The 17,841-nt window shown below is 37.6% G+C and overlaps 1 protein-coding gene across 3 annotated transcripts in view; it reads right to left on the reverse strand.

Moving 5' to 3' along the window:
• PARP8 (poly(ADP-ribose) polymerase family member 8) overlaps positions 1–17,841 on the reverse strand; it is a 196,852-nt gene that overhangs the window by 57,960 nt on the left and 121,051 nt on the right. For all 3 annotated transcript variants that reach the window (XM_005221535.5, XM_005221534.5, NM_001192298.1), the window contains 3 exons: positions 15,140–15,200; positions 14,601–14,691; positions 1,881–1,947 (listed from right to left, as the gene is read on the reverse strand). In XM_005221535.5, coding sequence (XP_005221592.1) covers positions 1,881–1,947; positions 14,601–14,691; positions 15,140–15,200 — 219 coding nt within the window. The remainder of the gene's footprint in view (positions 1–1,880; positions 1,948–14,600; positions 14,692–15,139; positions 15,201–17,841) is intronic.

A 17,841-nucleotide genomic window follows, 5' to 3' on the forward strand; every position in this document is an offset into this window, starting at 1 on the left:
AATCTCCACCACTTTCTCAGTGTGTGAGCTTAAGCAAGTTGCTTAAACTGTTGGGGCCTGGGCTTCATCATCTAGGAAACATGAAGAGTAATAGTACCTGCCTGATAGGGTTGTTATGAAGGTCAAGGGTGGTAATATATATCACAATGCTAAGTACTTGACTAAAAAAAGCAGCACTGCATAAGCAAAGGCTGCAGCTCCTGCTGTTGTTGAGATTCTGTCTTACTGCCAGAAACACAAAAGATAAAGAATCACAGAAAAAGTTTAATGAGTATTTCTTATTTCCTGAGCAATAACAAAAGGCCTAGATTCTAAATCTGCCTTCCTAACTTGCTGTATGTTTCTGGAAAATAGCCTCTTTATATTTCAATTTCCTCTTATGACTTATTCTGAGAATGAGATCAGGTTTTGAATTTTATTATATATTATATTAGACTAGAAGATCACAGGAAAACCCAGTTATTTAAAATTAAGGAAAGAAACTAAATTAGACTAAAACTGATCAAGAGTCATAAAAAAAAAAGTTCAAGTTCATATACCAAACTGTCCACATTAACTAAAATCTATACATAAAAGTAAATAACTTTTCTGAAATGCTATTTTCTGGTGGATCAGTTGGTAAAGAATCTGCCTGCCAAGAAGGAGACCACCTGGAATATAGGAGACCTGTGTTTGATCCCTGGTCAGGAAGATCCCCTGGAGCAGGAAATGGTAACCCACTCCAGAAACCCCATGGACAGAGGAGCCTGGCAGGCTCTAGTCTATGGAGTCACAAGAGCTGGACATGACTCAGTGACTAAACATATTCTATAATGTGATTAAACAGTGAAGATAGAATACACATTTCCTTAATTTCTCAGGGTTGGGGATTATACACATCATTACTTCTTCTGAGCCCAAATGATGTACTCAAATGCCAGTACGGGTAGGAAGCTATTTCTACACTTCTGAAATTTTATGTTTCTTGTCTTGTTTGGACTAATGTCATTTCACTCTCCCCAAATATCTCTTAAGTGGCTTACACATGTACATAAAGTAGAACTCTGGACTTTGGGTGATAATCATAGTCAATATAGGTTCACAAGTTGTAACAAATGTGCCACTTGGTAGGAGACGTTGCTAATAGGGAACCTATGTATGTGTGGGGGCAGGAGGCAAGCTCAGTACCTTCCTCTCAATTTTGCTGTGAACCTAAAACCGATCTAAACAAGTAAAGTCATTAAATTAAGAATAAGTTTTAAAACTAAGGAGAAAACTGGTGAAGGAAAAAAAAAATCATAGAGGGGTGGGAAGATGTGGCAAGGTGAGGTGGTACCTAACTTGAATGGCTTAACATAGAAGGCAGGCTCCATGCTTTGCTCCAAGACCTGTAACATACTGGCTTGAAAAACAAAGTCCAGTCAAAAAAACAAAGCCAATTAAGTTGGAAAAACATACCTAATTCAATACAGAAAACTGAGAAAATTTCTCTTCAGAGTCCTTAAAAAGAAAACACCACATAATATAAAGTGCTAAACATATGTTGTAAATTGAATTTCATTTCAAAGATGTAGAATTCTAAACATTAAGAGTTTACTTTCTGATTTTCACATGCCCACCTTCTCAGGTGGAAGGCAGGGTGTTGCAGAAATGAGAAAGGATCCTGGCTGGGGGGTGGGGGTGGGGGGGTAGGGGGCGGGGCAGGTGGAATCTAGCCCAGTTCTAAAAGTGAGCTCTGCCAGCTAAATTATTGATGCACCTCTCAGCATCAGGATGAATTCCTCTCCTGAGGCATTTACTTCAAAGAGCTGTGCTGAATAAAAATGGGGCGGGGGTGGCAATCAAAATGAGAACTCAGTTCTCTTTAACAGAAATTTGCTTTCACTCATTGGAAAACTTACTTTTTCAGCTGATGTCCCAGACCAAATCTCTCTTTTGTGGAAATCTGAAAGACATCAACAGTGGGCACTGCAAAGGAAAAACAAAAAACCAGTCTAAATATTGAGCTGAAACTCAACTATCAGCCAGGAAAACGACTGAAAAGTAATATATATATTACTATGTGTGCGTAATATGTATATACACATACATACACATTTTAAAATAGTCTGCACACAATCCTACACATCGTTGCTTATGTTTTATACAGAGATTTTGGAGATCATTCTAGGTTGCTATTGCTGTTGTTGAGTCACTAAGCTGTGTCTGACTCTTTGCGACCCAATGGAATGCAGCACTCCAGGCTTCCCTGTCTGTCACTAGCTCTCAGAGTTTGCTCCAATTCACGTCCATTGAGTCAGTAATGCTACCTAACCACCTCATCCTCTGCCACTTTTTTGTCTTCTGTCTCCTGTTGCTTTCAGTCTTTTCCATCATCAGGGTCTTTTCCAGTGACTCAGCTCTTTGCATCAGGTGGCCAAAGTATTGGAGCTTCTGCTTTAGCATCAGTCCTTCCAATGAATATTCAGGTTTGATTGCCTTCAGGATTGACTGGTTTGATCTCCTTGCTGTCCAAGAGACTCTCAAGGGTCTATTCCAGCACCACAATTTGAAAGCATCAGTTCTTCAGTGCTCAACCTTCTTTATGAACCAATTCTCACATCTGTACATGACTACTGGAAAAACCATAGCTTTGACTACATGGACCTTTGTGGACAAAATGATGATCTTGCTTTTTAATACACTGTGAGGTTTGTCACAGCTCTCTGTCCATATTATACACTAACGTATAAATATATGTATATGTAAGTGTACAATATGTATAATAGTGATGATTTTCAAAAATATATATTAAGTGTATATAGCAATGTATATTACAGTTTGCACTCTATTCTTCAGGTGTAAGAAAGTACACACATAGATCTTTTTCTAGGAATAAAACAATGGAGAATGACAGTAAGGCATAGGGAGATTCACTTTTCACTGCACAGCATCGTGTGCTTAATGTTTTTATCAGATATATGCATTTCTGTAAATTAATAACTATGCTGCTTACGAAATTGATAACCACCAAAAGAGTCACTCACCATTCATTATTCACTGGTTTAAAGGGTATTTATTATGTTCCCTCTGTGCCAGCCACTATAGATAGAGCTGCAAAATACACAAATACAAATAGCCCTGCCCTTCTAAGCCTTAGGAAACAGGGGGAGACAGATAGAAAACAGATAAGAAAACAGACCAAACGTCACATAGTGATAAAGGCTCTGGATGAAAAGGGGGAGGGGGCTAAAGGTTAGGTGGGCACAAAAAGACTTCAGCATTAGATAATATGGCAGAAAGTAAACGGTCCTGGCCAGAGGAAACACAGGGCAGTGCCCGTAAGAAGAAATGTGCTTCACCATTCTAGGACCACCAAGGGGAGTCGGAGAGGAGTGAACAAGGTATCTCATTAGTAGAGGAGATGAGAGAAGGAGCACAGGCAGCTCCTTGCTTACAGGATCTTCTGTAAAGACCAAAGGTAGAAACCGGAAACTCAGCCCAGAACTTAGAGTACTTAAGGGAAGAGTATGGTAGCTTGGATTAGTGAAGGTGGGGAGCATTCTGGATTCACACTCTCTGGGAGATCTGACAGGTTTTGCTGATGGACTGAATTCAAAGTATCAGAAAAAGAATGGAGTCAAGGATGAATCAAAAGATTTTGGCTTGAGCAACCAGAAGTATAAAACTTACAAATTTCTGGGTAAAAGACTGCAGGAGAATCAGATCAGAGCAGTGGGGAAGATCGGCAATTTCACTCTGGATATTGTAAATTTGGGTGGGGAAGATCCCCTGGAAGAGGAAATGGCAACCCAACTCCAATATTCTTGCCTGGAGAATCGCATGGACAGAGGAGGTTGGCAGGCTATAGTCCATAGAGTCGCAAAGAGTCAGACACAACTCAGCACCCACCCTCACTGTAAATTTGAAATGCTTGTTTGTCACTCAAGTGCAAAAGTTTAAGTAGGCTACTACAGAAATCCAGTATTTACACACTTGGATGAGAGAAACATGCTAAAGACATACATTTGGACGAGTCAGAACATATATGTATTTAAAGGCATGAGGCTGGATGAGAAACTATGAGTGAGTGTAGATGGAAGAGAAGTTAAGGATTCAGCCTGAGCCATCCAGTATCTAGAGGCTCCACAGAGAAGGTTGAAGAGGAACAGCTAGGAGCATGGAAGATCCAGAATGCTGCTGATATGGACATATGTTCACAAAAGTTTTCCAAGGAAGGGATAAACAATTGTTAGAATATGCTGCTAAGTTAATTAAGATGAAGACTCCAAATTGGTCATCGGGTCATTAAACAATAGTCAAGTCACTGGTGACGCTGACAAGAGCCCTGGTTGTGAAATGATGCATACAAAACACATCTACAGCAGATTCAAGGAGAAAAAGAAGGGGGAAGATGAAGTAAGTTAACAGAGACAAGTCTAATGAGGAAACTCAACAGTCATGGGAAGCAGAGTACTAGGGACTAAATGAAGAGTGATTTAAGGTCTAAAGGTGTCTGTTTTAAAAATGAGAGGACTTTTTTTTTTACTAATGGGAATCTTTTAGAAGAAAGAGACATACATGAACAGTATAAGAAGGAGAGAGAAGAGTGTGCTAATTTAGATGAAAGAGGATGGAAGCTAGTATGCAAATAAAAGATGACCTTGTACAACAGCAACGGTAGTACCATTCTTACAAACTGTGGCAATAACAGATCATTAGAATGAAGACTGTCTAATTATTATACATCCTCAGACCACACATGCTCCACACAGCAAAGCAGGCTGGTATCCCCAACTGCCTCACTCCCTGTCTTGGCCATTAGTCTGGGATACAAACACTCCACTGATCAAAGAAAACTGGTGCTAATCACCCATCAGTTTCTGTCCAGCAAACATTCTAATCCTTAACAGAGATTACTTAACTTCAATTCCATGCATCCCAAACCCAGTGCCATAGAAAAATGAATTTTAAAAATCCTAACTTGGAAACTCAGGGGAATTATTCTTTAAAGAAAAAGATGACAAAATTAGAACAGAGTGTGTTCTCTCTAAGAAGATTTAAGAAGACACAATCTCTTCTCAGGCAGATGGAAAAAGAAACTGGGAAGATGGAGGCAGAAAAATGAAAGGGGCCTGGCTTTTAAAAATGCAGAAAAAAATTCAAAATGCACTAGAAGAACTGAAATCTTCACTGAAGATAATTGTATAAGACAAAGGGAGAAAGACAGAAGAGGTATAATACACACAACTATTTATCCAAAATATACAAATTACTCCTACAAATTAATAATACAAAGACCAAAACTTATTCATACTATGAATTAGCAGAAACTAAATGTCACAAATATTGACTCAATTAGTAGTATAAAATCTGAATGACCCCAAATTGTGGAATATACTGAAAGAGCTAACAAGATGTTACTTCCAAAAATATTCCAAAATTCAAGTGACAAAATTCATATACTATTAAAATTAATGCAATTAGCTACTGAAATGTATTTAATGTATTCAAATAAGATGTTAGTAATCAGTTAAATTGGATATACATGTATGGGGACTCTATACTAACTCTGCCATTTTTCTGTAAATCTGAAAATGCTTTAATTTTTTTTAATGTATTTAAAAGTAACAGATATTTGCTAGCCAAAATAATCAGCTAGAAAATAAAATGGAATATAAAAGACCCATTAAGCAAATAAACAAATGTGTGTGTGTATGCTCAGCCGTGTCCGACTCTTTGCGACCCCATGGACTGTAGCCCATCAGGCTCCTCTGCTCATGGAATTTTCCAGGCAAGAATATTGGAGTGGGTGTCATTTCCTTCTCCAGGAGTAAACAAATATTAAGGTATAAATTTAGCTAAAAGTAGTCTTTTAAGTAGACTGTTAAGAGTAGAATCTACAAATACATAAATATAAAAGTAGAATCTACACGAAAATGACCCTTTACAGGAAAAGTAATAAATATCATAGAAATACTTATTCTCCCTAAATTAAAAGTTTACCTCAACTAAATTCCCCTCAGGGTACATTTCTGGGGACAAAAGAATGAGAAAGATAAACTACTAAAATATTTGTTGTTTTAAAAGGGAAGGTTATTCAGCTTTTCCTTGTTTCTCATAATTTAGGTTGGGAAAGCAATAAGTGAGGGTCATTCAAGGTAGGTGGAAATTATTCCAACTCTGATCATATAAATGTAGTGGTATCAATAATGAGATGATTTGCACAAGAAAACATTTTTAATAATGTTAGTTGTGTGTCACTTTAAACAAAAAGCAGCCGTGTCCTTGAGACCATAAACTAGACTTATACACCAGTAATTTTCAGAAGAATACATAGTACCATAAAAATCATAACAATCTTGTCTTTTTATTTAAAGTATATTTCCCCATGTACAATGAAAATAATCTTTAACTTCAAAGTGGATAAGGAGGTTATTTCTTCTCTTCTTATCATTTCTGTTCACTCACAGATACACTGTCAGATTAGCCCTGGCCAAATGTTATAGTTCAGATAAGTATTACTCATACATTCTCCAAACTGAGGAACAAATGCTCTTCAAAAAGAACTGTTAACTAGGTCAGCCTAAACCTTGGATTTTTGCAAGTCATACATTTTTTGCAAGTTCATTTTACTATAAATGTTGATATTGTCAAAGACATTGCAAAACAATCTTCAAGAAACTCTTTCTCATCTATTTATTTGCTTGCAATGATCCAAGTAAACTAGGATAAACTCTATTTTTTATAGAATAATAAATTATATGTTTCTTTTTAGTATCCTTGTCTCTAGGTTGGCCATCTATTTCATATTATTCCTAATTTTAAATCATATTCTTCCTTAAATTTCTCTGAGGAAGAAAACATAGTCTTTGGGTAAATTTACTAGTTAAGCTGACAAAGTGAGTCAATCGTCCTGAACAAGGCTTATCATAATCGCTGCATTTTAGAAACAGGAGAAACCCAGCAAAAGGACCAGAAACATGGAATAATGCCATCCTCATATGAGAGAACCTTTAAGCAAATTTTGCTACAAATGGAACAGATGGAACTAATCTTGTTGTTCAGTCACTAAGTCATATTCAACTCTCTGTGACTCCACAGACTGCGGCAAACTAGGCTTCCCTGTTCTTCAGTATCTCCTGAAGTTTGCTCAAATTCACGTCCGCTGAGTTGGTGATGACATTGAACAATCTCATCCTTTGCCACCCTCTTCTCCTTTTACCTTCAGTCTTTTCCAGCATCAAGGTCTTTTTCAATGAGTGGGCTCTTTGCATCAGGTGGCTAAAATATTGGAGCTTCAGTTTCAGCATCAGTCCTTTCAATGAATATTCAGGGTTGATATCCTTTAGGATTGACTGGTTTGATCTTTTCACAATCCAAGGAACTCTCAAGAGGCTTCTCCAGCAACACAATTCAAAAGCATCAATTCTTTGGCCCTCAGCCTTATGATCCAACTCTCACATCTGTACCTGAGTACTGGAAAAAACACAGCTTTAACTATATGGATATTTGCCATCCAAGTGATGTCCTTGCTTTTTAATACACTGTCTAGGTTTGTCATATTTTTCCTTCCAAGGAGTAAGTATCTTTTAATTTCATGGCTGTACTACCACTCCGCAGAGATTTTAGAGCCCAAGGAAAGAAAATCTGTCACTGATTCCACTTTTTCCACTTCTATTTGCCATGCAGTATTGGGACTGAATGCCATAATTTTAGTTTTTGAATGTTGAGTTTTAAGCCAGCTTTTTCACTCTCCTCTTTTACCCTCATCAAAAGGCTCTTTAGTTCCTCTTCACTTTCTGCCATTAGAGTGGCATCATCTGTATATCTGAGGTTGTTATTACTCCCAGCAATCTTGATTCCAGTCTGCGCTTCATTTAGCCCAGCATTTTTCATGATGTGTTCTGGATATAAATTAAATAACCAAGATGACAAAATACAACTTTGTCCTTCTTTCCCAATTCTGAACCAGTCTGTTGTTCCATGTTTGGTTCTAACTGTTGCTTCCTGACCTGCATACAGGTTTCCCAGGAGACAGGTAAGGTGGTCTGGTATTCTCATCTCTTTAAGAATTTCCCACAGTTTGTTGTGATCCATACACTCAAGGTGCTTAGTCAGTGAAGCAGAAATAGATGCTTTTATGGAATTCCCTTGCTTTCTCCATGATCCAGCGAATGTTGCCAATTGGCTCTCTGGCTCCTCTGCCTTTTCTAAACACAGCTTGAACATCTGGAAGTTCTTGATTCATGTACTGCTCAAGCCTAGCTTGAAGGATTTTGAGCATAACCTTACTAGCACATGAAATGAGCACAACTGTGTGGTAGTTTGAACATTGTTTGGCATTATCTTTCTTTGGGATTGGAATGAAAACCTTTTCCAGTTTTGTGGCCACTGCTGAGTTTTCCAAATTTGTTGACATACTGAGTGCAGCACCTTAACAGCATCATCTTTTAGGATTTGAAATAGCTTAACTGGAACTTTATCACCTCCTCTAGCTTTGTTGGTAGTAATGCTTCCTAAGGACCACTTGACTTCACACTCCAGGACGTCTGGCTCTAAGTGACTGATCACACCATTATGGTTATCCTAGTCATTAAGATCTTTTTTGTATAGTTCTTGTGACCCTTCTGAATCTCTTCTGATCCTGTCAGGTCCATACCTTTTCTGTCCTTTATCATGCCCATCCTTGCATGAGATGTTCCCTGGATATCTCCAATTTTCTTGAAGAGACCTCTAGTCTTTCCCATTTTATTGTTTTCCTCTACTTCTTTGCATTGTTCATTTAAGAAAGCCTTCTTATCTCTCCCCGTTATTCCCTGGAACTCTGCATTCAGTTGGGTATATCTTACCCTTCTCTTCCCTTGTTTTCAGCTTCTATTCTTTCCTCAGCTATGAGTAAGGCCTTCTCAGACAACCATTTTGCATTTCTTTATCTTTGGGATGGTTTTGGTCATTGTCTCCTGTACAATGTTGTGAATCCTTTATCCATAGTTCTTGAGGCACTTTGTTTGCCAGATCTAATCCCTTGAATCCATTTGTCACTTCCACTGTATAATCATAAGGGATTTGACTTAGGTTATACCTGAATGGCCTAGTGGTTTTCCCTGCTTTCTTCAATTTCCGTCTGAATTTTGCAAAAAGGAGCTCATGATCTGAGTCACAGTCAGCTCCCAGTTTTGTTTTTGCTGACTGCATAGAGCTTCACCAACTTAGGCTGCAAAGAATATAATCAATCTGATTTCAGTTACTGACCATTTGGTGATATCTGTGTGTAGAGCCATCTCTTTTGTTGTTGGAAGAGGGTGCTTGCTATAGCCAGTGCATTCTCTTGGCAAAACTCTGTTAGCCTTTGTCCTGCTTCATTTTGTACTCCAAGGCCAATCTTGCCTGTTACTCCAAGTATCTCCTGACTTCCAATTTTGCAATCCAATCTCCTATAGTGAAAAGGACATCTTTTTTGAGGTTAGTTCTAGAAAGTCTTTTAGGTCTTCATGGAACCAGTCAGCTGCAGCTTCTTGGCATCAGTGGTTGGGGCCCAGACTTGGATTACTGTGCTGTTGAACGGTTTGCTTAGAAACAAACAGAGATCATTCTGTCATTTTTGAGGTTACACACAAGTACTGCATTTCAGACTCTTCTGTTGACTATGAGGGCTATTCCATTTCTTCTAAGGGATTCTTGCTCACTGTCAGTTCAGTTCAGTCGCTCAGTCATGTCCGACTCTTTGCGACCCCATTGACTGCAGCACACTAGGCTTCCCTGTCCATCACCAATTGCTGGAGTCTACCCAAACTCATGTCCATCAAGTTGGTAATGCTATCCAACCATCTCATCCTTTGTTGTCCCCTTCTCCTCTTGCCTTCAATCTTTCCCAGCATCAGAGTCTTTGCCAATGAGTCATTTCTTCACATCAGGTGGCCAAAGCATTAGAGTATCAGTTTCAGCATCAGTCCTTCCAAAGAATATTCAGGACTGATTTCCTTTAGGATGGACTGGTTTGATCTCCCTGCAGTCCAAGGGACTCTCAAGAGTCTTCTCCAATGCCACAGTTCAAATGTATCAATTCTTCAGTGCTCAACTTTCTTTATGTTTATAGTCCAACTCTCACGTCCATACATGACTACTGGAGAAAACATAACTTTGACTAGATGGACCTTGCGGGAAAATAATGTCTCTGCTTTTTAATATGTTGTCTAGGTTGGCCATAGCTTTTCTTCAAAGGACCAAGCATCTTTTAATTTCATGGCTGCAGTCACCATTTGCAGTGTTTTTGGAGTCCCCCAAAATAAAGTCTCTGATTATTTCCACTGTTTCCCCATCTATTTGCCATGAAATGATGGGACCAGATGCTATGACCTCAGTTTTCTGAATGTTGAGTTTTAAGAGGACTTTTTCACTCTCCTCTTTCACTTTCATCAAGTTCTTCTCTTTAGTTCTGCTTCACTTTCTGCCATAAGGGTGGTGTCATCTGCGTATCTGAGGCTCTTGTTCTTCTAACTATAGAATCAAGTAAATGTGGAATCCTCTTTACTGTTTTTTCCCTCCATGATGTTTCTGTATTTTCTATTTTCATTACCAAGAGTCTTTACTCTTCTTAAGGCAAGAAATTATACACAAACCACACTAATTTTTGAAAGAAGTGCATTTTAGCACTGCCTGAATTCTGAGGGAAACAAAATTCACATCTACAGGAACAAGATTATGTGTCTTGGATGACTGTTACAACTGTTGATTTTGTTTACAACAAAATTCCAAATGATGCATAAATAAAAGGAAAGTAATTGATATATAAATATGATATCAGTAGAGACTGCAGTCAAATTAAAAACAGAAGGGGAACATTAAATCAAAGACTAAATTATGAAAACATCTGCTTAATGTAGTAGAAGATTAATGGAAAAATAACTTATAAAACCAGAGGTGATGGGCAAAAGATTAAGACAAATGATAAAAAGCATGAAGGATATAGGAATTAGATCCAATCTGCATATACTGTGGAGAACAGATAAAGAAGGAACCAAAAAAATGATTGCATAGAACTTCCTTGAGGTGGAATAAGATCTAAGCATAACAATCAAAGATAAATATATAAATGGTAACAACAAGGAAGGGGCTTCCCAGGTGGCTCAGTGGTAAAGAATCTCCCTGCCAAAATAGGATTCGACCCCAGGGTTGGAAAGATCTCCTGGAGAAGGAAATGGCAACTTCAGTATTTTTGCCTAGGAAATCCCATGGACAGAGGAGCCTGGGAGGCTACAGTCCATGGCTTTGCAAAAGAGTTGGATATGACTTGATGACTAAATAACAACAACAATATCAAGGAAAACGAGGGGGGAAAGCTCAATAAGTACATACAACAAAACACAAACTTAATCAAGACAGATTTCTCCCAAATGAACAGAATTAAAATACTTCATACACAAACTTTGGTGACTGCAGTCATGAAATTAAAAGACACTTACTCCTTGGAAGAAAAGCTATGACCAACCTAGACAGCATATTAAAAAGCAGAGACATTGCTTTGCCAACAAAGGTCTGGTCAAAGCTATGGTTTTTTCAGTAGTCATGTATGGATGTGAGAGTTGGACTATAATAAAGCTGAGTGCGAAAGACTTGATGCTTTTGAACTGTGGTGTTGGAGAAGACTCTTGAGAGTCCTTTGGACTGCAAGGAGATCAAACCAGTCAATCTTAAAGGAAATCAGTCCTGAATATTCACTAGAAGGACTGATGGTGAAGCTGAAACTCCAATACTTTGGCCATCTGATGCGAAGAACTGACTCATTTGAAAAGACCCTGATGCTGGTAAAGATTGAAGGTGGGAGGAGGAGGGGACAACAGAGGATGAGAGTTGGTGATGGACAGGGAGACGTGGTGTGCTGCAGCTCATGGGGTCCCAAAGAGTCGGACACAACTGAGCGACTGAACTGAACTGAACACACAAACTAGCAGAAGTTTTTAAAGCACTTTTGCCTTTTGGGGGGAACTATTATGAGCTCATAAATTTATACCTGGTTAAATTTGTCTTGTTCACAAAAAAAAGAATCATTCTCCAGTATGAAAAATGAAGCATAACCCTCATGTTTCTTTAGCTTTTTTTTTGAAGTCACTCAGCCGTGTCCGACTCTTTGCCACCCCATGGACTGTAGCCTACCAGGCTCCTCTGTCCATGGGAGTTTCCAGGCAATAATACTGGAGTGAATTGCCATTTCCTTCTCAAACTATTAAATATGTAAATCAATTACTGGAGATGAAAAAGTAAGAATTAAATTACGAATGAGTTGCAAAACTGAATAAGTGGTACTGAACAACAAATCCTCTCAACATGAATTAAAACATAATTGTTGAAATATTTATAAAGCCATGCAAATATGATGAGTCTTTAAAAGATACTGTAAAGGAAAACCTCTGCCTAAAATTCAAGATTATATAAACACATGAAACAGTGGTAAAGGTTACATAAAAGTATGCCACATTGTCATCTCGCACAGATGGAACTGAGTGAGTAGAGATGAAATGACCCAAATTTGTTCCTAACCCTGTTAATTAAAAAAAAAAAAAAAGTTTAGACATGAGGGTTTCTTTTGCTTTTAATCACCATCAGAATCAAACAGAATAAGTATATTTCAAATTACTAAAGAGAGAAAAATTTCCCCACAATAAGTGGGGAAACAGCAAAAACACATCTATCTACAGGCTAAATTATTATGCAGATATTACACATCATTCTGCTTTAGGATATTCAACAACTGGAGCAAAGGCTCATAACATTAAGGTGCATAGCTATTAATACAATTCAATGTCAACTTTATGAAAATAAACCACATGTGCACAGAAAACATAAAAAACACCAACTGATTTATTGGTTCCTCAGTATAGAGGGATTATAAGGAATTATTTTCCTTCTTTATTGCATTTCTCTCTATATGTATTTTTGCATTTATAAATATAATTTATTTTTGTACATATAATCAAAATAAAAATATGTCACCTCTATTTGTCTTTGCCTAGCATTAGGTGACATCAGTTACTATATGTTACTGCATGTTGTTAATTAGGTAGAATACACTAGGTAATAATTAAAAAGTGATGACAACAGAAATATTTTCAAAATGGAGACTTTCCTATATATTTAATAAACCTGAAAGGGCAGATAGTTTTCTTATAAGAAAACTAACAACAGATGTAAGCTCTTTGATACACCTAAAGCATAACATGCAGAGACAATGGTAATGTGTGCCCAGAAGATTAAAAATGGCTACAATTCCAAGACACACCATCTATGTCAGTATCCCTTGATTCTGGGTGGGTTCTTTGACTATTTTGATGAATAGAATACAGTGGGAGACTCCGTGAGCCTTTTACCACAGCCCCTTTCTTAGAGCACTTGCTTTTGGATTATAGTCACCATGCTACAAGAAGCTAAACCACACAAAGCAGCCAGATGCAAGGAGACACTTTATAGTCCCAGCTGAGCCCTACGTGGTCCTGAAATGATACCTGCATCAATTGCTAGTCATCTAAAGTCCAACCATTTTGAGCCTCCAACCTAATGGGGCCTTTAAAAACATAAACTTCACCCACCATCTGACTACAGAGGCACGGGAGACTCCAGGCAGGAGATGCCCAGTGGAGCACCAAAGAATGGTGAGAGAGAAGTTGTTTTAAGTCAATTCATTTTGGAGTGGTTTATTCTGCAGCAGTAGATAATTGCAACAATATGAGAGGATACTGGTGTGTGTGTATGTGAGAGAGAAAGAGAGAGAGAAGTACATAAAGTGAAGTGTCTCAGTTGTGTCTGACTCTGAGAGCCCATGGACTGTAGCTTGCCAGGCTCCTCCATCCATGGGATTTTCCAGGCAAGAAAATTAGAGTTGGTTGCCATTTCCTTCTCCAGGGGATCTTCCCGATCCAGGGATCAAACCTGGGTCTCTCATACTGCAGGCAGACTCTTTACTGACTGAGCCACCAGAGATGCCAGACAATACTGGAGTGGGTAGCCATTCCCTTCTCCAGGGGATCTTCCCAACCCAGGAACTGAACCAAGGTCTCCTGCATTGCAGGCGGATTGTTTAGCAGCTGAGCTACCAGAGAAGTCCCATAATACATATAGATTACATTTAAATCCAGTAAGTCTTGGCAAGGTTGATAATAGGGTCCTTTGTTATAAACAACTCTTCCTTCAGATACATCAAAATCATCCCTTCAGGTATTGGAACACAAAAATATTATTAATACTTCATTTTCAAAAAAGAAATATGTTATACTTAGGCTAAATTCATTAGTAATCAAAGATAAATTAAAATTAAATATCAGGTTCAGAAACACAAAAAATTAAACCTAAGGGCAACTCTCAGTATAGTTACTGAGTGTTTTATTATATGCACAATTCTCTTTTAGGTTTCGTTGTTTTTCTTCCACAGCAACGCATCAGCTTCTGAAAACGATAACACGAAATGTATGCTTCTGTTTACATAAGTTATGTTGGTGATACGGCACCTCTGTTAGGATGCAAGTATGTTTAAAAAGCATTATCAAGATAGTCTCAATTATGTTCAGAATTACCCAATGAACCATACTGTACTTCATGCACAATGCACAACTGATGAATATGCAAAACAACAGGAAAACGAAACTCACCTGGGCCATTCAAATACTGTGTAAGAGAACAGTGTAATCGGACAATTATAGGTTCTGTTCGAATCACTTCCCATGCCACAGCAATCTCCTCCTGTGCAAATATTTGCAAGATGAATTAGTAATCTTTTAGAGTTCTTGATTTTTTTCCAAAATAAAAAATATATGTTTCTAAAACTTATTTTGAAGAAGTACTTGTCATTAAGGACTACAAATTATCTCAAAAACTTACAGGTCTGTGAAACTGAAGTCAAAGTACTTTTAATCTTTGCCTTCATTTGAAAATTCAACCGAAAACTTAACAAATAAGGACATACTATACTACTGATACAAACTCATAATTTTCAGAAAATATTAAAAGAACTGATGGAAGAAAACATATGCAACATCTCTGCTTTTTCAACCAGTCGTAGCATTTCTTCATAAATCACTTTAACAAAGTCATTATGTTTCTAATCGTATTATAAGAGAAACTAAAATTAAATTTCTTCCAAGAAAAAAAGTGTTTTTTAAATGCAGCAATCGTATAAGTCGATACTCACATCAAGAAAGCTAACATCAATATGCAGATCAATATCTACATCATCAATGGCTCCATATTCCCTGAAAGCAAAGATTAACATTATTGTTTCATTTTCATTAAAAGACAGTGTGTCCGAGGTTATTTTAAATTAAAATTTAGTCATGAATTCTCATCCCTGATGCCCATAGATAGTTCAGAAATGACTGTTAGTTAATAAATTAACTAACTCAATTTAGTTGGATTGTGGTCTCATGTGACCTCTGTATACCATATATATACCTTTCCATCTTATGTACAGGCAACTATGTACATGAACTCAAGAGTTATTTGGTTCATAGTTTCAAATACCCCCGGTTCTATTTAACAAATTCAATGATCTTCTCATGTGATCACTTGGTGTTCAAGATTCAGAGCTGCCTCTAAGCGCAAGAAAGGAGTCTCTGACCCGAGGAAGGGGAGGAGGGATCACTGATTGCCACAATAATATGCCATAAATTTTCCTGCCACATTAGAACATCAGTAGTTCTGAAACTTACCCAGGTGTTCTGCTACTTAAATGTCACTGATGTTTCAATAGGCAGTTTTACATGTCTGATGTATCCAAATTAAAACAAGTACCAACAGTATATTCCACACAAACAGGCATATTTTTTAACTAACTAAAGGGCAAAAACAGTAGTTTTTGTATTCTCCACACACACACATCTCTATTTTTGATATTTTTAAAAATTCTGAAGTTACCAATGCTAATTACAGTGAAGGAAAAAACTATGATGATAACAGAAATTGTAAAAACTAATGGCCAATATTTATTGAGCACTTACCTGCCAGAAAGCATTCTAAGGATTTTGCATACATGTGATCATAACGCACAATAGGTACTACTTGTTGTTTAGTCACTAAATCATGTCCAACTCTTTTGCGACCCCATGGACTGTAGCCCGCTAGGCTTCTCTGTCCATGGGATTTTCCAGGCAAGAATACTGGAGTGGGTTGCCATCTTCTCCTCCAGAGGGTCTTCCCAACCCAGGGATCAAAATCGTGTCTCCTGCATTGGCAGGTGAGTTCTTTACCACTGAGACACCAGGGTACTATTACCATTTCCAATTTACACGCCCATTAACTGAGGCTCAGAGTCATAAAGTAACTGATCCATCATTGCTTTGTAGCAGAGCCAGGATTTGAATGAAGGCTGAGCGCCGAAGAATTGATGCCTTTGAACTGTGGTGTTGGAGAAGACTCTTGACAGTCCCTTGGACTGCAAGGAGATCCAACCAGTCCATTCTGAAGGAGATCAGCCCTGGGATTTCTTTGGAAGGAATGATGCTAAAGCTGAAACTCCAGTACTTTGGCCACCTCTTGCAAAGAGTTGACTCACTGAAAATGACTCTGATGCTGGGAGGGATTGGGGGCCGGAGGAGAAGGGAACGACAGAGGATGAGATGGCTGGATGGCATCACTGACTCGATGAACGTGAGTCTGAGTGAACTCCGGGAGTTGGTGATGGACAGGGAGGCCTGGCGTGCTGCGATTCATGGGGTCGCAGAGTCGGACACGACTGAGCGACTGATCTGATCTGATTTAAATATTTATGTAGGTGCTTAGCTCTTTATTCAATAAACTATCACTTTGTGTCGGAAACCAGGTCAAACAATGATGGATGATCTCACTAAGTCCTCGTCATAAACTTCTGACAGCAATAATATAATTGTCCTCATTCGCAAATGAGGAAACTGAGGTTCAGGAAAGTGGAACAAGTTGCCAGCGGGCAGAAAAGTTGGTGGAAATTCAGACACAGAATGTACATTCAATCTCAAACTGTCAAGTGCAGTATGTGGCACACGGTAAGTACTCAGTGAACAGTTCCATGTATGATATTCAAATAATGCTGATGTAGTACAAAACTATGGCACTTTTATAGGGTTCAGAGAATGCACTTTTATAATGATTAAACAGCTTTATGTAATTTGAAGAATAAAGGAATGTAGAGAGTCCTTTTACTTTTTTATATCAATGATCAAAAAATGCAGCATGTTAGAAACTAACAACTCAGCCTCTATGTTTTCTCCATTCTCTCCTTAAAAATATATCAAAACACTGAGTACATTTTCATTATTTATGCGTTTACACTTTCTATTTTTTCATGGTCCTTTCTAAAGGTTACATAAATAAGAAATGGATAAAATTATTCACATAGGAATTAACTTTTTAATTGCACGCTTCAAAATATTGGTGTTACAGAAAATAGATAAAATTATTCACATAAGAATTAATGTGGCGGATTCATTTTGATATTTGGCAAAACTAATACAATATTGTAAAGTTTAAAAATAAAATAAAATTAAAAATAAATTTATATTAAAAAAATCAGAAAAAAAAGAATTACTTCTTTAATTGCATGCTTCAAAACATCTGTCTTAATCACAAAGGATAAAAATTTTTATAATCTTGTGCAAATTTAGACATGCAAATTTAGATATAAACATATGCCAATTTAGTTACAAAATTATACAGAAACTACGACAAGAATAAGGATCAAGAACAAGAACCATTGCTTTCATGAGTCTAGTTCAGGGTTCAGAAAACTTTTCCTGTAAAGGTCAAAATAGTAAACCTTTTAGTTTTTACAGGCCACATAGTCTCTTTCACATATTTCTCTTTATTTTGGGGCCATTTTTTTTTTACAACCCTCTAAGAAAAGCAAACACCATGAACTGTTCA

Source organism: Bos taurus, chromosome 20 (genome assembly GCF_002263795.3).
Source record: "Bos taurus isolate L1 Dominette 01449 registration number 42190680 breed Hereford chromosome 20, ARS-UCD2.0, whole genome shotgun sequence".
In the NCBI taxonomy this organism is placed as follows: Eukaryota; Metazoa; Chordata; class Mammalia; order Artiodactyla; family Bovidae; genus Bos; species Bos taurus.